The sequence below is a fragment of the Drosophila miranda genome, chromosome XR (genome assembly GCF_003369915.1).
Source record: "Drosophila miranda strain MSH22 chromosome XR, D.miranda_PacBio2.1, whole genome shotgun sequence".
Lineage (NCBI taxonomy): Eukaryota > Metazoa > Arthropoda > Insecta > Diptera > Drosophilidae > Drosophila > Drosophila miranda.
In genome coordinates, this window is record NC_046674.1 from 11,014,704 (window position 1) to 11,036,000 (window position 21,297).

Here is a 21,297-nt window from a genome sequence, read left to right on the forward strand (position 1 = left end):
CTGGCTTAACTAACCATGCAGCTTATAGAATTCTCAATACAACGAATATGTTGCAAGCGAACTTTGTGCAAGCGGCCCCTCGGTCTTCAGCTCCGGGCACTCGACTCTATGGGCAAAATAGCATTCAGCTTTTGACAGCGCAGTACTGTTTCACAGCATCGTGCTCGCAATATATACGAAATTACAAAGTTAGCAGCACTGTTCCTGTTCCGCATCACCCAGTTTCATGGCGGCCAGCTAAGCGGTAAGCAGAAACTTTAAATGATTTTGATTTTCTTTACCATTTGTTTTGATGAAATGTAAGAGTCCGGAAGGAATCCTCTCTTTACTTTAATCGAACCGGCCAAGCGAACTCGAACCTCGATTCGAACGGTATAGATTTCGAATAGTGTTGAAATTGCGGAAAATCAGCCCGGAAACCGTGTTTGATGAACTAGGCTTGTAAACCTTAACAGTATGCAGTATGGACAACAGTACATACCCTCTTTTTTCTCAGCGATTTCCCAGGGGGGAGCTTTCATGGTATAGTAGGCAAAAGGGCATTGATCAACCTAATCAAACCTAATTTTATAAACAATGCAATAAAAGGAGCCCCTTAAAATCAGCAAATCTTGTAGAAGATTGATTCATCAATCGAATAAAACTATATGTGTGGCGCTGGGGATCCCAATTAGCTAGTAACATAAGACCGAATATCAAAATGGAGGAAACTGATTTTGATCGGTATATTTATGGTATATTTTGAATATATTTATCGGTATATTTGACCGATAAGTCCACGAAAAACTGCCCACCACCTCCCCCCATTCGAAAGCACGGCCTTGCCGCCCCAACGTATGCCTCACAAATGTATCCAAAATCTCACATAGTTCGGGTCCTTTGAAAAAATAAATCAAATCCAGTCGAAGTTGAAGTTGAAGTGCTAAAAGCAAAAATTTAAAATTTCCAAACTTTTTTGTTGCGTGAAAAAGCACAAAGTTCTGATACCAGTGTAGTGTTGAAGAAGAAAAAATTAAAAACAGTTTATCTGCAGTTAAAAGTAAATGAGAAAAGAGTTTTGTGTCTAATCTTTTTCGTGGCCGCGCTGTTGCAGAAAAAGAGTAATATTCAACTAATTCACTCACACACACGCACACAGTAATATAATTGGGGAAGTGGAAAAACGCAATACGGAAAGAGAGATAAGCGTAGGAGTTGCTCTGCAAAAATCAATAAATTTTACATACCTATAGACTCACACACACACGCAGTCATACTCCTCTGCACGTATACTCAAAAGCTGGAGCGCGGGAAGAAGAAGAAGCAGAAGCACAAGAGCAGGAAGAAGTAGAAAAGCATGCTTACTCTCGCAAACAAGAACAATATATCTAAACAACAGTGGAGTGCACAAAATTAGAAACGCTTCATGGCGATGCTTACAAGTTATGATACTTGATTGATTGATTAGGTTAACTTTATTGATTGGAAATCAATTTTAAATTTATGGTGCTTCCATTCACAAATTGAAATCAGACTGCACTTATTCGAATGGCCGGCACTGTGGCTTTCTTCGCCGCCTGCCGCATACTTCTCGCTCTTGTCGTTCTCGAAGTTCTACTGTGTATGTGAATGTGTATGTTTGCCGACACACACAAAGCTCTCCTACCCCTACCCCCGTCGCCGGGTTTGTCGATGACTATTTTATGGCCTGTGCTTCAGTCGGAATCTCGTTTCGCTATTTCCACTCCTCCTCCGCCCCTCTCTCAGCGCGCCCTCTATCTGGTGCTCCACTGCAGACCACAGCAGCTGCTTCTCTTGCTCCGCTTCAAGGTCAGTGTAAGGTTAGGGCTCTGCTCTTCCTGCTCTCGTCAGAGCGAGATATTCGGCGATGAAGGAGATGAAGATGAAGGAAGGGACCATGGCAGTGATTTCTGAACAGTGGGCTCCATCTCCATGGCAAAAAAGTTGGCTGCAAAAGGGAATGCCACAATAAGTGAACCAACAAAGTGCCACAAATTGCTTCCTTAATGGAGGTGGTATCAAATTTAATGACTGCCTCTATGTTTGCATTTCCTTTGCTCGGGATTTTAGTTCTAGGCAAGGTATATTCAATTGAAGGTCGGGCAGTCGGAGAAAGTGCTCTAGAGTGAAAGCGAGCCTGCCTTACCTTCACGTTAATATCCCTTTCGGTTTTGGCCGTCTACGTCACTGCCCTTTGACATTTACACATTGCTGCTCTCTGCGTCAGCTTCCGAGTGTGAGAGTGCTCTCTCCCACCCTCTTACATAACAGTTATGTAATCAGCAGCTTCCACACTTTTGCCACTCTGTGAGGGCCTTTTCTCTCGTCAATTGCCCTTCAATTTAAAGGATAACATGCTGTGCTTTGTCTTATTGTCCTTTTCTGTTATCCCAAGAGCTGGGCAAGCACCTCCAAAGGATTCTAGAAGGCTTAGCAGCAGACAATAGAGACGCGGGAGACTCAGGAGACTGACACTCGAAACGAGATGGCGGAAGATAGAGCTGGCAAAGAAAGTGTGAGCCTAAGCCTAAGCCCTCTCTTGCAGTTAAGTAAGAGCAAAGCTCTCCGTAAGCTTATCCGTCAGCGAAGCGAATGCACAACATTCTCCTTTCGTCGCATTCTTGGCACATTTTTCATGCCATTACATTCCTAATTGAAATCTGATACGAATTGTCGTGTGGTTCTCGGTGGCGCCGCAGGTTGTTGCGGTTTACCGGTTCAGTGATTTTCCAATTGCGTCGCAGTCTCAAAGAGAGTGGGCGAGTGGGTGGGACAGTAGGGCGGATCGATCGTGGCAGCAATTACGATAACAAAATGTTGCTTCGGGGCCCAGACTTTGCTGATCAATTCCAGAATTGAAGTTACATTTTGATTGATTCTCTATCGCTAGGATTACCCATCGTTTGCCTGATAAGCCCCGATAGAGAGTCGAGTCCCGAGGTCTCTCCTACAAACAGGTAGCACTCAGACCTCGAGACCAGGTACCTGACTCAGCCAGGCAGAAGGGGCTCCCCACAACCACTCCCCTTTCTAATTTACTTTGGATTGTTATTGCTATTGTTGCCCCGCGCACACACAACTGTATTTACATAAGGGAAGGTAGGGGCTGTCCGAGGGTAGGGGAGGGGCATTCGCAATCTACCCCAAAAGTGCAACGCCAACGCGTTGTCCGTCTCCCTCTTGCGCCCTGCCTCCCATCTGGAGGCAGCTTTCATTGGAAACTAATGCAAATTGCGACGTTGCTTGTTTATGGGCTGGCAACTGTACCTCGGCTCTTAATTGGCGGGAGGGGAGCAAGGCGCACCTTCTGCCGTAAATAGCAAACAGCTGCGATATCTAATATCGGAGAAAGGGTAGGGTATCATCATCACCATATGCCCTCCCCCATCCGTTTGTTTGGATGGATGCATCGACCATGCATTAACCAGAAAAACAATGTTCCTTAAGTTTCTTAGTTTCAGTCTATCGTTAAGCAAACAGATCAATGAAAGATATAAATAAGCTATTTTATTTCATCACTGGAATGTGTAGATCTTGTATTTATCATCACTGAAACTCTAAGACTGTGAAACATAAGAGGTTAATGCTAATTGTTGGATTATTAGCACTTTTGTAGAAACATATAGAACTTTGGACCGAGCTTCAAGTTTAATTAGCCAACAAACGTTTTCTCTACAGTGCGTTTCGGGATGCTAAGGCAACAAAAATTATGAAATTTCTATGATCTTTGAATACACTCCAGTATTCATTTCAAGATCACTATTAACATTTATCCCATCGCTGTGTGGGCCCACTGTGCGAGTAGTTCTAGATAAAAAAATAAATTAAAAAATAATTAAAAATCAACGTGTAATTCCAAAGCGCAATAAAAAGCCAACCACAACGAGACCACAAGGCGATGAAGGGGGTAGAGATTCCACAATTAAACAAACAACAAAAAATAGCCAACCCAATGGCGATAATGAACACAAATTGTTACTATTTTTAAACAACCTTTTTCCCTGGCTAATTGAGGCGGATTCCCTTGCGGATTTCCCCCCGCCCCCTAGAGAGCTCTCGTTTGGCCATAAAAAACAAAGTGATATGGGGACCCATAAAATAGGTCTCTCTCGACCACTTGAAGCACCCCGAGTCCCGAGTCCGGTCCCCGATAAGCAGGAGAAGTAGAAGTCGGGTCAGATAGTGGCATTTCCCAGACGAGTGCTGGCCCTAAATTTGATCATAAATCGCTGAAATACAACCTTTTAGTAGCGGAAGGAGCTACTGGTTATGGGGCTATTTATATGGGGCAGGGATTTCCATTCAGGGTCTAATGCTAATGGCTTTTCTATTGGTTAGAGCATGACACCCATTAGGACCGTTGATGATTATCCTTGAATAATTGCCCTTTGACATGCCCAAAACATTAACCTACCGCACGCAATGTTTCTCTTTATTTACCTATTTCGGGGTTATTGAAACTTGTTGCCATTCTTGTTTACATTAATAATTTATATTATACGCATATCTCTGCATACAGATATCTATTCCATCCCCGATGTAGAGATGTAGATGTGGGCCACACGCGGCTGCCGCGTTTTCGGACTTTGCACCAAACGCCATGGAAGTGGTGGCCTCTTCCTCTCTCTCTATATACATATACATATATGTATGTATATTTCCCTCTATCTGTGTGTATCTCTCTCTGTTCTCCGATATATGTACATATTTTCAGGTTGAAAGTCTGCAGACTTGTTTACCATATGTACAATATTGGATTCCTTTGCTTTATTTTCTCGTCGCTTCAGTGGGAGTCCAAATATTTGTTTTGACTCTCGAGCTGAGTCTAGATTCTACAAATTCTGGATTTCTGAAGAACAGGGTGTCCGATTAAATCCCTTTCCTCTGAGAAGACTGCATTAAATAAACAAACTAAAATTCCTATGGGAATATATGCTCTTAACGTCATCTATAGATAAAGTGAAATATGTATAATATTCCGGTATGAAAATAGAACGGTTTTTGTGACGCACTTGGTAGAGTTATGCAAGGAGAACCGAACTGAGGCTGAATGAAGGAAAATATCAGTCCAAGTGATTGATAGAGGATTATACGAGTATATGTACATATGATGCGAAGAGATACTTTTGAGGGTTTCTGTAAAAGTTTATCCATCAAAAGATTCCGCTATGATCTTTCAGATTTATCTACTGTTTTTGGCTACTTTTCGCTACCCTTTGCTAGCCCCTAAAAATCCACAAAGATATCTGGTTTTGCTCAAGTCACGATTATGATGCTATAAAGCTAACAAAAGTTGGTCTATTTTTTGGGAGGCATTGGTTATCTCTTTCATAAATCTTGCTGCCAGGTTCCAGACACTTGAATTTTGGTCAAAACTTTCCACTGTGCCTGGGATTCGCGATCTCAATCTTTCAGCTACGTCACGTTCCATGTTTCCCATAGGAGAGTTCTTATCGGTGTTTCAGGAGGGAGGGCATCATTACGCATTCACCCAGAAATCTATGCGTATTTATAGCACTTTCCTCTCCCAATCACGCATGCAAATCGTGAATAATGCTCCCCCCCAATGGAACACCGATAATCACTACGAATAAACCCCCACCCCACCCCCCTGGTATGGGATTGCATGAAAGTTCAGTGTGCCATTAGATTCTTGGCTGTGCCGCTCGTGTCGTGAATGAATCTTATCTAAGGTCTGGGAGAGTCGGTGCGGGGGGCGCCAGCGGTGAGACGCCAAAGATTATTAACAAATAGAGAACACACAATAATGAAAGAGAATTTCGGCCTGCCCCTTGCCGCTGCCTCAGTTGCAGACACTCGTTCGGCACATGTTAAACGCCTGATACCGAAAGAGCCACCAAAAACAAGAAAAGAGTCTAACAAAAAGTCAAGAAACCGATTTAGAGAGAGAGAGAGAGAGAGAGAGATTGATCGACACTGGCGATATCTCTTATTTATATTGATAAGTATCGATTTACGGTAACTGAGTGATCGATAAGAATCGATTATGAAATTGAAAACGAAGTAAACGGACACACCTGTTTGTGGATTCCATTTCTAAGATCAAATCAGAAACCACCTGCTTCAACTGGTATTATTTGAGAAGTGGAGAATGTCAAATGTTGAGCTTCGTATTCGGCTTTTATCTGCTGAGTGCAGCCCAACTCTATCCTCTCCCCCGATCGATTCCAGAAAGAGAGAGACTACTGCCAGAGCAGGAATGTGTCACCGTCGAAGATTGAGATTGTGGCATGACGTCGCAGCCAACCGCCTGATAGATTCCATTCCCATCGCCTCTCCGCGCCGCTAGCGGGGACTTTGAACCAAACATATGTACATACATATATAACTCGTAGTAGTAGCTGTCGTCGTTTGCCGTCTGCGGAGCACAATAGAAAGTCTTTGATAAGGAGAGGGGAAGTGATTTCCTATGAGCACGGTGTCGGTCCCTCTGGTGGACCCCATGAACTTGGCCGCTTATCGCCGCGCACCTTTTGATTGATTAATTTATGTTCTCCAAATTAAAGCAATCGAACTATTAAGTCGCCGGCCATTGGTTCCTGGGAGAAAGATTGCAAGCAAAAATTTAATTATGCCACAGAAAAGCAAAAAAAGAAAGAAAGATCTGAAGAATTGATGGAAAATTTTTGGCAGAAATCTGGCACAAATGATTTTATCTTTTCTAATGGAGATTCTATTTTAAGAAGAGCTCTCAAGAAGAACGGAGAGCATCTATATTCCAAAAATATATACATATGCATACATCATTTCAAATGCATTTTTTTTTCTGGTCAACAGTTGAAGGACCCCATAGAAAGATATGTAATGGAAAAACATTCTTCCATGGGCGACGACAACGGGTGACAGTGAATTATTGATGGCAGATCTTTGGTTTAACAAAAAAAAAAAAACACGAAATGCTGCACACAAAAAACAAGAATATCTAAAATTATAATCCTAAAACAAGACGATTCTGGTGGCGATGCTGTGCTTCAGGGGTGTCGTTAAAATATTCTCGAAAAACAGAATTAATTTTGTTGTTCATTTCGAATATTTGAAATTGTTATTTCTCAATTGAATCTTGTTGTTGTTGTTGTTTTTGTTTTTGTTGTATTCGTATGCATATTGTAAATCGCATTTTAAAGCATACGATCGAGGGAATTTGTTTATAACGACGCGTCGTTCTGTGACGCCATTTGATATGTATTCCCTACAATAAAATACAAATATGACAAATATTTCCACAACTGCAATTGAAATTTGATAACGTAGAACGTTCAGCGATTGTGGCAGTCAGTGGCTCCCTTCGTTCCTTGTTCGATAAAACCGCCATGTAAATATCGAACGATTTTTCGCATTACGTTGTCGAGAGCATTTCAAGGTCTCGCCCCTCTCCTCTGGAGGGGCAATCGATTGTTTAATCAATCTGTCAATCAATAGTAAAGACCGATCGTCGAACTGTCTATTTAGGAAGCCATTTAGCTAAGCCTTTCAGGTGGAGTGCCTCTTAGAGGGACGGAGACAGAGAGAGAGAGAGAAAGGGTTCGATTGGAAGATTGTGTTTTAGTGGAAAATAAATATTTTTGTGATAAGAATTGCATTACATGCAACCGATTGGAAATTAAATCATGCTTTGATTTCTTAGGCCAGCGTCAGAGGTAGAGGAACGAATACAGCAAGAGCTGGAACAAGCGTAGGAGAGAGCGATCAAGGTGTGTGTTGTTGCAGGGTGAGGTAATGCTGGCAAGGCGCTCTCTGCCACAAATGCACATACATTGGAATGTCTATTGGGAGAGCGCTGCCTGCAAGGACCACTCCCCCACTCTCTCTTCTGCCTTGCGCTCTCTTTGCGTAGCGGACTTGGCGGAGAGCAAGTACATCTGCACTGAATCAGAACTGTGCGTGAGAGTGGAGTCATCTCTCTCTCTCTCTTCATTTTGCACTCTTTCCTTCTCGCGCGTTCTTTAAATGGCCTCACCCCACAGCGCATGCACCTTGCACTGATCTGAGATGGGGGTTCGTTGGGGCGCTGCTGCTCGCTCCCCATTTCATTCGCTTGTGAGCAGCCGTCAGTGTCGCGTGTGCCCCCCCAGAAAGCGTCTTGCGCGAAAAAGTCAAAAACTTACAAAACTTTGAGGCAAGAAAAAAAAGACTACAACAGAACAAGAATCTCTGTGTTTGTGTGTGTGTGCGAAAATAGTGCAAAAGGGAGACGAGAACGCGCAAAAAGTGCAACACCAGCAGCGGCGGCGGCGGCGGCAAAAAAAAGAAAACATCATTAAACAACATTTTTTTCTCTTTTTTTTACAGCAAAAAAAAACAGAAATAACTGTTTGTTCTCTAACTGTGAAATAAACACGAAACTATCTTAAAACAAAACAATAAATAAAAATAATAATAATAATAGTAATAATTAAACGCCAAGCGACAAGCAAGAACAATTTTTAGCAAGTGCAAAGGGTATATAATCGTATAATGGCACCAATAACCGCTGACAATTGCGAATTTGAATGTGAATCCTCTGTTGAAACATCCATCGATACCACCATCGAGAACTCTGTTGCCGCGTCCGCTAGTAGTGGCAGTGGCAGTGGCAGCAACACTCACGCGTCGCGCACCAACGAACAATCGAATGAAGTGTATTTGAGCGAAGATCAGGAGCACGAGCAGGAGGATGTCCCGCTGGAGCAGATGCCATGGGAGGCACCTGGCAAACAGGGACTCTACGATCCCCAGAACGAGCACGAGGCCTGCGGCGTTGGCTTCATTGTGGCCATCGATGGCAAACGCTCTCACAAGGTTGGCAGCAGTCGACAGACCCCCCCGGACAAGGACCATCCACCATCTCTAATTGTTCTCCGATTTTGTACGATCCTCAGATTCTACGTGATGCCCAGACCCTCTCAGAACGGATGAATCATCGTGGGGCCTGCGCCTGCGACAATGACACTGGCGACGGTGCTGGCGTCTTGGCCTCCATTCCCCATGGACTCTATGCCAAGGCTTTGTAAGTTCCATATAGCACCTACCATTTATACAGTATGCATGCAGTATTTGGTATAGAATACATACATACATATATGCCGGTCTGTTCATCTATGGCGCCGCCTGATTGCCATTGATGAATGGCTTACACGATATCGCTGCGATCTCGTGCGCGAAATACGAAAATAGCTCAAAGCTGTCTCTTTCTCTCCCCTCCCTCTCTCTCTCTCTCTCTCTCTCTCTCTCTCTCTCTCATGTCATTTTCCGCCGTCTGTCACAGGTAATGCTCTTTATAGAGAAGGGTATATCAGTGATTTTTGGTGTTCGGATAGAACTGACCTACAAAATAGGAAGAAAAGTATTCATTTGCTTTGGGCTAGCGCCCTCTAGTGCCACAGATTTGAAAAGTATTACCTGGTATCTTGGGGTCGAGTGACGTGTGCGCAATGGAAAGGGCATTTTAGGTAGGTCTTATCGTAGGGTTACATTTTTCCATTGTTGAGACTTAATCCTGGGTTGATCTTATCTTTATGCCGCATTTATTGCTCTCTATTATATCTTTTATTGCCTTTAATGCAGGATTATGGCTAGAAATAGAATCATTTAATGGAGGCTTATGAAAGAGTCCACACATGACAGTTTTATGCGATTTATGCCTGCCTTCAGCTACTGAATTTATAGAACTCGGGATTCCCAAGAATTACACTCAATGAAGGGCATACAAGGTTCCCCTTTATCTTTCCCTTGAATATTTCCATTTCTTTACGGGTACATTGGCTTTCGATAGTACTTTAACGGACAGACAGACAGCATCAGTCGACAGTCGACAGTCGGCAGTCGAGCACGTCAAAAATAGTTTGCTGAAACGATGTGGTTCCCCCCCAATGGACCCACAGAAAACAGAGACCGAGACCCAACCATGGTCATGTATGAGATATATGTATATACTGAAATCCAACATCTGCTCTCTGCTCCCTCTCTAATCCGATGTACATACATACATTCTGTTTTCTGATTTCTGTTTATTTTGTCAGCATTTTTGGCACGGTTTGTGTTTTCGTCACGCATTTCCCAGAATCCGGCATCTATATATGTCGGTATATAACCCTACTATATATGTAGATATGTGTGTACATTGATGTGTCCGCAATATTTTGGATATAATGTTTTCTAGGCAATACAACAGTTGTGGGTGTGAGGGGAGGGGAGATTCTAGAGGCCATTACTTGGGTCAAATTATTCCATTAAACTATTATATTTTATTATATTATTTGGAGGCAAACAATGGAAAAGTACAACATGGTCCCCGAACCACTTATACGACTGGAGGAGATGTTGTGCATAGTAATGAGAGAGAGAGTGAGAGGGGACGGGGGTTCTATAAGCAATTTGTGAATTTCAGCAGATCATTATACGGGGAATTTGCATAGAGGTTAATCTAATTGAAGGTACATACATACAAATATGTAAACATGTAGGAAGGTTATTTAAATTGGTCATTATTCATTCATAAAATTAGATATCCAACCTGTTTTTAACTTCTTAACCATCCTAAGTACAGCAAACACCTTTTGCAAAAAACTATATCCAAGTGTTTGCTGGATTGAATTGAGTCGCGTCGCGTCGCTCCATAACCCCTCCTAATAAATATGACACTGTCCGAATGATTTACAAATGTGCTAATCTATTGAACAAATTCGCAACTATTTGCCATTAAATTAGTGATACAGCTGTCAGAATATACATACATATATATAGATTATTATGTGTCCAGTCGATTAAATCGCGTAATGTCGCACGACAGCCCATAAATCTAGTTTAATTAGCGAGCATTCTAGGGTATTCGGAGACTCTGAGAGGGGTTTTCGGGGCACGCAATTCCCTACAGACGGGCACGTGTTAAGTGATATGAGATTTGGTTTGAATTTCAAGTTCAAGGAACGCAGGCAGACTAATTGTGAAATTGTGAAATTATAAGCGGCATGTTCTCCCCTCCACCGCATCCGCTGGAAGAGTTGCTGCGTCTAAATGCTCTCCTATCTCGCTCCCCCCCAAGAGAGAGGAGCTCCGGCTGATTCTGAATGCTGCGACGTAATAAGAACGAGATCGAATCGAAGCCCCGTCTGTCTATCGGGGTGTACATATACGTAAACGCGATCTTTAAGTCTATAGAATGCATGTCGCTGAATGACAAACAGGTAGTAGACAGGGGACGGGCTGACTGACTGACTGACTGACAGCTAATGATGCTGAGATGATCGTCACTTGAAACTCAATGGATTGCATCGGGTATTGGTGCATATGGCGCGATGAATGGAACGAAAGCGCCTCAGATTCAATTACACGAATGGAAAATGGAAATCTGACTCTGGGGTGCGCTTTTATGGCGCATGAAGCGACACTACAATCAAAATCATTTCTTCCCCTTAATTGCGAACACATTTTCCTCTGGCACATTTTCAGGGCCAAGGAGGGCATAACACTGCCCGATCTAGGGGACTATGCCACGGGTATTTTCTACTTGGACGAGGCCCAGCATTCGGCTGCCGAAAAGGAGTTCAATGACTTGGCCCAGAGCCTGGGTCTGGAGGTGATTGCCTGGCGCACGGTGCCGGCCAGTCAGCAGGCCATTGGCGTGGTGGCACGCAAATCGGAGCCACTGTCGCGGCAGGTTTTCGTCCGTCGTCCCGAGGGCAGTGATGAGAAGGACTTCCAGCGCAAGGTGTTTGTCCTGAGGAAGCGGGCCAGTCATGAGCTGGCCAAGCAGGGCAGACGCTTCTACATTTGTTCGCTGTCGGATCGCACGGTGGTCTACAAGGGTCTGTTCACCTCGGATCAGCTATGGGACTACTACACGGACCTCAAGAATCCCGAGTTCGAGACCTATCTGGCGCTGGTGCACACGCGCTTCTCCACCAACACTTTTCCCAGTTGGGAGCGTGCCCATCCGCTGAGGGTGCTGGCCCACAACGGGGAGATCAACACGCTGCGCGGCAACGTGAATCTGATGAAGGCCCGCGAGGGTGTGATGGAGTCGGAGGCGTTCGGGGAACAGCTGAAGAAACTCTATCCGGTGGTGGAGCCCAATCTCTCGGACTCGGGCTCCTTTGACTGTGTCCTGGAGTTCATTACGATGGCCAGCGATAGATCGCTGCCAGAGTCCGTGATGACCATGGTCCCAGAGGCGTGGCAGAACGACAAGACGATGCCGCAGGAGAAGCGTGACTTCTACCAGTGGGCCGCCTGTGTCATGGAGCCCTGGGATGGACCAGCTCTCATCAGCTTCACCGATGGCCGCTACATTGGTGCCGTGCTGGACAGAAACGGGCTGCGCCCGTCGCGCTTCTATGTGACCAAAGAGAACGTCCTCGTGATGGCCTCTGAGGTGGGCGTCTACGATGTGGATCCCTCGCAGGTGACGCTGAAGAGCCGGCTCAAGCCCGGCCGCATGCTGCTGGTGGACACCAAGGAGAAGAAGCTCATCCAGGACATTGAACTGAAGCAGCACATCTCCAAGTCGCGTCCCCACTCCGAATGGCTGCAGCAGAAGGTGAGTGAGGGCCAGATGGCCACACACACACGCAAACAGGGTAGACTATCCAATCCACCTCTCCTCCCATGCACTCCTCCTCCCACTAATCATCTCCAGACGACACAAACATCGCCCAGACACGACACACGAAACTTTCGGCTCATCTAAAATTGTATTTTGTCTAAATTTGTCCTCATTTCTCTCTCACGCTTTCAATGTGAATATGAAATATCAATGAATGAATATCAACGAATATTCAATCCTCCCCCAAAATCTACTTACAAATGTTAAATGTATTTGTGTGGTGGGGACTAATACTAACGCAGATGGTGAGTCCACAAATGGTGTTTGCCCCTTGGTCCTAGTGCCCGTAGTTGTTGTCCTTAGAACTTTTCGTTGAATTTGTTGCTCTGTTGCTTTCTCGTTGTTTGAGTTTTCGATCACAGGACTATAAAATATACCAAGAACAAATAATGAATACCAAAAAATGGACAATGGAAAATGGATAAAACGATGAAATCTATTGTATATTGCGTTTTATTCAACATTTCAATCGATATAGTCTGCTGCACATTGCGTGGAAAAGACTTACATTTTCATGAACTTTATATGAAATGCCACATTTCGTATGAAAACCCGATGAAATCTGCTGCACATTGCGTGCAAAATACTTGAATACTTCATGGATTTTGGACGCAATGCCTAAGATTCTTTCTAGTTTTGTTTTCTTGGAAATTTTATAGTCGCTGATTTTCATTCCATGCATGCGCCTAAGAGGACTCCCAAAACCCAGCTCTAATTCGATTTCCTTCCTTCGAAAATAGATCACTTTGGACGAGATACGCAATGCCAATATGTTAAATGCTCTTCCAGTGGAGGATCTCTCCTTGTTGCCTTCTTCCCAGCGTGGGATCTTCGATCCACGGCTGTCGCTTTTCGGCTACACCACAGAGACGGTGAACATGCTACTGATTCCCATGTTTAAGAACAAGTAAGTAAAGGATATAACCACTTTTTCCACATCTAAACCCTCTTTCTCTCTCTCTCTCTTTCTCTCTCGTGTATACAGAAAGGAGGCTCTTGGCTCTATGGGCAATGATTCCCCACTGGCCTGTCTCTCCAACTTCCAGCCCGTGGCCTATGAATACTTCAAGCAGTTGTTCGCCCAAGTGACCAATCCCCCGATCGATCCATTCCGCGAGAAGGTGGTCATGTCCATGCAGTGCCCCCTGGGGCCGGAGGCCAATCTCCTGCAGCCCTCCGCCCAGCAGGTGCATCGCATTTGGCTCACCAATCCCATACTGAGCATTCCAGACACCCAGCTCCTGAAGCGGAACACGCATCGCGGCTGGAAGACCAAGGTCCTGGACATTACATTCCAGTTCAGCGACGGCGTCCCGGGGTACCTCGAGTGCATCGAGCGCGTCTGTCGCGAGGGCTACAATGCCGCCCAAGCGGGCTACCAATTGATCGTGATCTCCGATCGGAATGCCGGCTCCAACGGCATGACTGCCGTCTCGGCTCTGCTCGCTCTGGGGGCACTGCACCATCATCTGATTGAGACGCTGCAGCGCATGAAGGTCGGCATTATTGTGGAGACAGCGGAGGCCCGTGAGGTGCATCACATTTGCGTGCTCCTCGGCTACGGCGCCGATGCCATTTGCCCCTATTTGGCCTTTGAGCTGGCGCAGGCTCTGCGCGATGATGGGGTCATCGGCCACGAGGTCACGGACAAACAGATCTACGCGGCCTATGCCCAGGCCATCGACACGGGCATCGCCAAGGTCATGGCCAAAATGGGCATCAGCACACTGCAATCGTACAAGAGCGCCCAGATCTTTGAGGCCGTGGGCTTGGGCATTGATCTGGTGGCCAAATGCTTCCGCGGTACTCAGTCCCGCATCGGTGGCGTCACCCTTGAGATCCTCGCCAAGGAGGGACTCGAACGCTATCAGCTGACGTACTGCAAGATCTCGCCGGACACACGGATCCTGCGTAATCCCGGACACTACCACTGGCGCCATGGCGGCGAGGCGCACATCAATGAGCCCTCGTCCATCGGAAGCCTCCAGGAGGCGGCTGTCAGCAAGAATCTGGATGCCTTTGAGGCCTTCAAGAAGACCACCCTGGACAGCGTGAAGAAGTGCGCCCTGCGCGGACAGCTTGAGTTCGTCAGCGATCGCCAGAAGATTGATTTGTCGGAAGTGGAGCCCGCCAGTGAGATTGTGAAGCGGTAGGAAGGGGATAGGGAATAACTCTTAGAGCAGAAATCAATGGTGTATTCCTTTTTAGCTTTGCCACTGGTGCCATGAGCTTTGGCAGCATCTCTCTGGAGGCCCATCAGACCCTGGCCGTCACCATGAATCGCATTGGTGGCAAGAGCAACACGGGCGAGGGCGGCGAAGACTCTGATCGTTATTTGAGTAAGTATTTTCGGGGTGTCATTGCCCTGAAGCAGAGCTAATCTTTCCCTCCGATTGCCCTGCAGACCAGGATCCCAATCATAGCCGCCGTTCGGCCATCAAGCAGGTGGCATCGGGACGCTTTGGTGTGACCGCCTCGTATCTGGCAAATGCCGATGATCTGCAGATCAAAATGGCCCAAGGCGCCAAGCCCGGCGAGGGCGGAGAGCTGCCTGGCTATAAGGTGACCAAAGATATAGCCAAGACCCGTAAATCGGTGCCAGGAGTGGGCTTGATCTCTCCACCGCCCCACCACGACATCTATTCGATTGAGGATCTGGCCGAGTTGATCTACGATCTAAAGTGTTCCAATCCGAATGCCAGAATCAGTGTGAAGCTCGTATCGGAGGTGGGCGTGGGCGTGGTGGCGTCGGGAGTTGCCAAAGTGAGTTGTAGCCCCACTGCTGGAAGAGATCTCTCCTGTATCTTTCTTGTATTTTAGGGCAAAGCCGAACATATTGTAATCTCTGGCCACGATGGCGGCACTGGTGCCAGCTCCTGGACGGGCATCAAGAATGCAGGCATGCCCTGGGAACTGGGCATTGCAGAGACTCATCAAGTTCTGGTTTTGAATAATCTACGATCACGGTAAGTCATCGACCAGGAGAGCTGGCTACCGAGCAGATCTCTAGTGATCCCCTCCCGCCGCTCTCCCTCTGTTGCTATTCTACTAATCATGAAACAAAACCCATTACTGAAAGTGTGCCTGGTTTGGTGGTTATCCCCCCAGCGATGACAGCGTTGGAAACAGCGTAATCAGAATCAGAGCACATGCTCTTTACGAAGAGAAAGCAAGAAAGAGAGAGAGAGAGAGATATCCGATATGTACGAACGAGTATATCTGATCTAATGATCGATTGATTCCTCGTCAAATGTGGGCGATGAGGAGTACACGAATCATTGATAGAAAACAGAAACACTCCAGTAAACGGAAAAGATAGATTGAACTCTAAGCAAATCACTGATTGAAATCCAAAGAGAAATGGCAACCAAAAAAAGAGAAAAAGAAAACGCTGAGAGATGTACATATGTATGTTGATCTTTTAATTATTGAAATGGATATTGATCTGAAGAAGAAGCTCCTGGCGATAGATTGACGGAAAGCCTTTATCTTGATCCTCTTGAGTCTCTTTTGCTGGTTTTTCGCTGGAAATCGTTCGTTGAAAGAAATATACGATCCAATGCGTTCCAATTCACTCACTCACTCGTTCGCTCAATCGCTCACTTCGTGTCACGATCGTCGCTGTGTGCTCCATTCGTAATTTCTTCTCATTAAATTAAAACTTGCGCTGTTTTGTTTGCTAACATTGCGTTCCTTTTTATGTCGTGTCTTCCCTACTCTCAAACGGTCTGGTCTGGACTCCTTCCTGTGATCCTTTTGTGGCTGCTGCTGCTGCTGCTGCTGCTCCTTCTGCAGTGTGATTGTCCAAGCGGATGGACAGCTGCGCACAGGCTTTGATGTGGTCGTGGCCGCCCTTCTAGGTGCTGATGAATTTGGCTTCAGCACAGCGCCATTGATTGTGATGGGTGAGTAGAACGGAAGGATCTACATCCACCAATCCCCAACAAGAGACTAATCTATCGAATCTACATCTCCCTAAAGGTTGCACCATGATGCGTAAATGTCATTTGAATACCTGCCCCGTGGGCATTGCCACACAAGATCCAGAGCTGCGCAAGAAATTTACTGGCAAACCCGAACATGTCATCAACTTTTTCTTTATGCTGGCAGAAGATGTAAGCTCACGGATTGCGGAATCCCCTCCCATAGAAGGCTAATCTATCTTTTTCGTAGATTCGCAAAATCATGGCCAATTTGGGCATAAGCAAGTTCCAAGATCTGATTGGACGCACAGATCTGTTGCGTGTGGCCAGTCAGCGGGATGCCAAGGCCAGTAATTTGGATCTAAAGCTGCTCTTGCAGCCTGCGCTGCAGCTCCGGCCAGGCACCAACATTGTGGGTGGCTCTGTGAAGCAGGATTTCCAGCTGGAGAAGCGCATGGACAACGAACTGATTGCCAAGGCGCAGCAGATCTTCAACGGAGCCGATGACAACGTTACCGTCAAGATGCGCATCCACAACGAAGCTCGAGCATTTGGCTCCACTCTCAGCTATCATATTGCTTGGTGGGTACATCTTAGATCCCTTGACTAGATCTTGGATAATCCTAACACTTGGTTTTCCCTTCATTTTTAGCAAATATGGCGAAGCTGGCTTGCCGGCTGGCAAGAGCATTGACATCTTCCTCGAGGGCTCCGCTGGTCAGAGCTTCTGCGCCTTCCTCGCTCGCGGCGTGAATGTGACCCTGAAGGGCGATGCCAACGATTATGTGGGCAAGGGGCTGTGCGGTGGCAATGTGGTCATCTCCCCCCAGGACACGGCCACCTTTGAGTCCCACTTGAATGTGATTGTGGGCAATGTATGCCTCTATGGCGCCACCGAGGGCACAGCCTTCTTCCGTGGCATTGCCGCCGAGCGTTTCTGTGTACGCAATTCGGGCGTCACCGCCGTCGTCGAGGGTGTGGGCGACCATGGATGCGAGTACATGACTGGTGGACTCGTGGTGATCCTGGGCCTCACCGGACGCAACTTTGCGGCTGGCATGTCGGGTGGCATTGCCTATGTCTATGATATTGATGGCTCCTTCAAGCCCAAGGTGAATCCGGAGAGTGTGGAGCTGCTGCCGCTGGAGATTGCAGAGGACGTGCAGATTGTGAAGAAACTGCTGGCGGATTTCATTGAGAAAACAGGATCCAAGGTGGCCAAGGAGTTGCTGGACAACTGGGCCGCATCGCAGGCAAAGTTCGTGAAGGTTTTCCCGTACGAATACCAGAAGGCTCTGCAGGACATGGCCGAGCAACAGGCGGTGGAGCAGCCCCTGAAGGCAGCGGTGGCCATCGAGAATGGCAATGGCAAGCACGAGCCGCACATCAAGGACATCGAGGAGGCCATCCAGGATGTGGCGCTGGAGCAGAAGCGTGCCGATCGTGTCCTGGACAAGACGCGCGGCTTTGTCAAGTACAAGCGGGAGACGGCACCGTATCGGGATGCCGCCGATCGACAGAAGGACTGGAACGAGGTCTATAACTTTCCGCATGTCCGCAAGAACCTCAAAGTGCAGGCCGCTCGCTGCATGGAGTGCGGCGTCCCCTTCTGTCAGTCCAACTCCACAGGCTGTCCCCTGGGCAACATCATACCCAAGTGGAACGACCTGATCTTCCATGGCGAGTGGCAGGAGGCACTGCGCCAGCTGCTGCAGACGAACAACTTCCCCGAGTTTACGGGACGCGTCTGCCCGGCTCCCTGCGAGGGCTCCTGTGTCCTCGGAATCTCGGAGCCGGCGGTGACGATCAAGAACATCGAATGCGCCATCATCGATCATGCCTTCGAGCAGGGCTGGATCAAGGCGGAGATCCCAGAGGTGCGCACCGGCAAGCGGGTGGCCATCGTGGGCTCCGGTCCCTCGGGACTAGCGGCCTCTCAGCAGCTGAATCGGGCGGGACACTTTGTGACCGTCTTCGAGCGCAACGATCGTGTGGGCGGCCTGCTCCAGTATGGCATTCCCACCATGAAGCTGTCCAAGGAGGTGGTGAAGCGTCGCGTAGACCTCATGGCCGACGAAGGCATCGAATTCCGCACCAATGTGCATGTGGGCAAGGACCTCAAGGCCGAGCAGCTGCTAAAGGAGTAAGTGATCCACCTGACAGCACATATAGGAATCCGCCTCTAATCTTTAATGGTTTCCTCTGTAGATACGATGCTGTCTTGTTAACCACTGGATCCACATGGCCCCGTGATCTGCCGCTGGCCAATCGTGACCTGAAGGGAATCCACTTTGCCATGGAGTTCCTCGAGGCGCAGCAGAAGAAACAGCTGGGCGGCAAGCAGGACATAATCTCTGCCGCCGGCAAGGATGTGATCATCATTGGCGGTGGCGATACTGGCTGCGATTGCATTGCCACATCGCTGCGGCAGGGCGCCAAGAGCATCACCAGCTTTGAGATTCTCCCAGAGCCGCCACTGAAGCGGGCCGAGGACAATCCCTGGCCCCAGTGGCCCAAAGTATTCCGCGTCGACTACGGCCACGAGGAGGTGAAGCTCAAGTGGGGCAAGGATCCGCGTCAGTATTGCACCACCACCAAGGAGTTTATCGGCGAGAACGGGCACATCAAGGGCGTCAACACCGTCGAGGTCGAGTGGACCAAGACGGAGACGGGCCAGTGGCGCATGCAGGAGGTGGCCGGCTCTGAGAAGTACTTTGCGGCCGATCTAATACTCCTGGCCATGGGCTTCCTGGGACCCGAGAAGACAGTGTCCTCCGAGCTGGGCCTCGAGCTGGATCCGCGTGGCAACATCAAGGCCTCCAATGGACAGTATGGTACCTCCAATGCCAAGGTCTTTGCTGCGGGCGGTATGTTCTCTGGGACTCTCAATGAGGGATGTTCTTTGATTTTCTACCTTTTTTTGTTTTATAGACTGCCGGCGTGGACAGTCGCTGGTCGTCTGGGCCATCACCGAGGGTCGCCAAGCAGCCCGCCAAGTGGATTCCTATCTAACCGGTCGCATCAGCGGACTGCCAGGAGCCGGCGGCGTCATCAGGACCTCCTAAGAAGGAGCTCCAGCACCGGCAGTCAATATCAAGTTTTGTGTGCGTGCATCGTCCCTTAGCCTAGAGAGAAATTCTATACCGATTGCCATTTGTGATTTTTATTTTCGCGATTTTAGTTTAGTTAACACTAAAAACAACAACAAAAAGACTTGAGTTTTTTACACACCAAACCAAAAAACGAAAATGATCGCCGTTTCGATTTAGTTTTATTTTTTGTAATTTTCTGGCTGGGGAAAAGGTAGAGCTTACTTTTCTTTTCTTTTCTTGTAATGAGAGAGAGAGAGAGAGAGAGATGTGCCCTCCATAGGATGATGATGCTAATGATGCGGCAGGAGTCAATTAAGCGTGCAAAACTATTGAAATGAAATGAGATTGAATGTCAATCGAAATCCAGAACCTATATCGAATATCCAACAAAAATATAAGGACAATAACTAGAAATTTACCGTTATCGTTATGAAAATGAAAAAAACAAAAATGTTAGAGAATGCATTATTTTTCAATGTTGTTTGAGTTGTGTTGCCTGTTCGTAGAAATTGGTATGCTGATCTCCAACCTCCATCTATATAAAATATACAGACAGTCCGGACCGACAGAAAATTTCGATAAAAACAAGTGTATTAAGCCCGATATCGTAACGCATTTTTGTAGATGTTGTTTGTGCGTGTTTTTAACTACAACTACAACCCGAGACCCTTAAACGCAGAAGTACCTAAGTGGATCAAGTAAATGTTGAAAAGTGTCCTCTTTGGCAGTTATATGGAAATACCACTATTTATAAAAAACATACAAATATATATATATAACCCATCTTGTATACCCCCCATATATATACAGCTATATATGAATATATTTATGTGCAAGCATTTGAAGAAATAAATATTCAAACTATTGAAAGTATTCATTTTATTCATAAAAGTGATCAATTCAAACAATTACTACAAGTTCAAATTTTCAAATTCAACTATTTTTATTGGCATTTGCTTACCATACAGTATAATAAAAGTATATTTACGGTATTTTGGTATATAATAAGGAAATACATATATATATAAGCAAGACAGGAATGAATGAAAAGTTCGTTTTTGTTACAGTATATTTTGAAAAATAGAAGGTATATTTCTGAGGGCCGGAGGTTATATTTCATCGATAGGAGCGCTTTGCTGCGACGAAAAACTGAGTCGTAATTTTTAATGGGCTACCCTAAAAGGGGTATGGACAAAAACAGCCAAGGTAACCTGGAAAGTTCGTACGAACCCCACCTCGCGTGTGAAGACAGATGACAACATACCATGAAGACAAAATCGGCAAGGTAAAGTGAGCAAGTGGGGTGTGTTTTAGCTTTCATACGTTGCATTTTCTGGGCCGTGGTGCCTGTTGTCCACACCCTCTTTTTCCTTCCATTATGTAGCATATTTGTAGTAACTGTGTAGAGTGTTTTGCTCCATAAAAAAAACCCAAAACGTACTTCTTTCGTATTTTTAATACTTTTTTCTCGCCATAACCAAAACACATTTTTAGCTTAAACCTTTTTTTTAGATCAAATCCAATAAGAGCAAGTATTTAAAAAAAGCCAGCTAAGTAGAAAATTGATTAATTAATCGAATAAAACTATGTGGGCAGGGCTGAAGGGCCTATCTAGCTAGTAATATTCGACGGAATATCAAAAACGAGGAATATGTATAATAGAACTGGAATTCGTCAGTAT

General features: G+C 46.3%; 1 protein-coding gene and 1 long non-coding RNA gene across 5 annotated transcripts; one reads left to right on the forward strand and one right to left on the reverse strand.

Annotated features, from left to right (window-relative positions):
- Positions 1-846: 846 nt before the first annotated feature.
- Positions 847-20,189, forward strand: LOC108152363 (glutamate synthase [NADH], amyloplastic). 4 transcript variants are annotated; one of them, XM_017281637.2, is made up of 15 exons: positions 8,311-8,799; positions 8,880-9,007; positions 11,449-12,535; positions 12,844-12,846; positions 13,342-13,508; positions 13,587-14,750; positions 14,810-14,940; positions 15,006-15,364; positions 15,422-15,567; positions 16,397-16,506; positions 16,583-16,716; positions 16,775-17,106; positions 17,177-18,667; positions 18,733-19,391; positions 19,456-20,189. In XM_017281637.2, the coding sequence occupies exons 1-15, from the start codon at positions 8,476-8,478 to the stop codon at positions 19,587-19,589; spliced, it is 6,369 nt and encodes a 2,122-aa protein (XP_017137126.1). In that variant the 5' UTR covers positions 8,311-8,475; the 3' UTR covers positions 19,590-20,189. The 4 variants fall into 4 exon arrangements, with proteins under 4 accessions (XP_017137129.1, XP_017137130.1, XP_017137126.1 ...); XM_017281639.2 differs by lacking the exon at positions 12,844-12,846; XM_017281640.2 differs by lacking the exons at positions 16,397-16,506; positions 16,583-16,716; positions 16,775-17,106; ... (1 more) ...; positions 18,733-19,391; positions 19,456-20,189 and adding exons at positions 847-1,039; positions 15,710-16,146.
- On the reverse strand, positions 1,436-2,562 carry LOC108152364. Its single transcript, XR_001774821.2, has 2 exons — positions 2,147-2,562; positions 1,436-1,948 (listed from the first exon to the last, which is right to left on the reverse strand). It is a non-coding gene; the product is annotated as an uncharacterized LOC108152364 (long non-coding RNA).
- Positions 20,190-21,297: the final 1,108 nt, after the last annotated feature.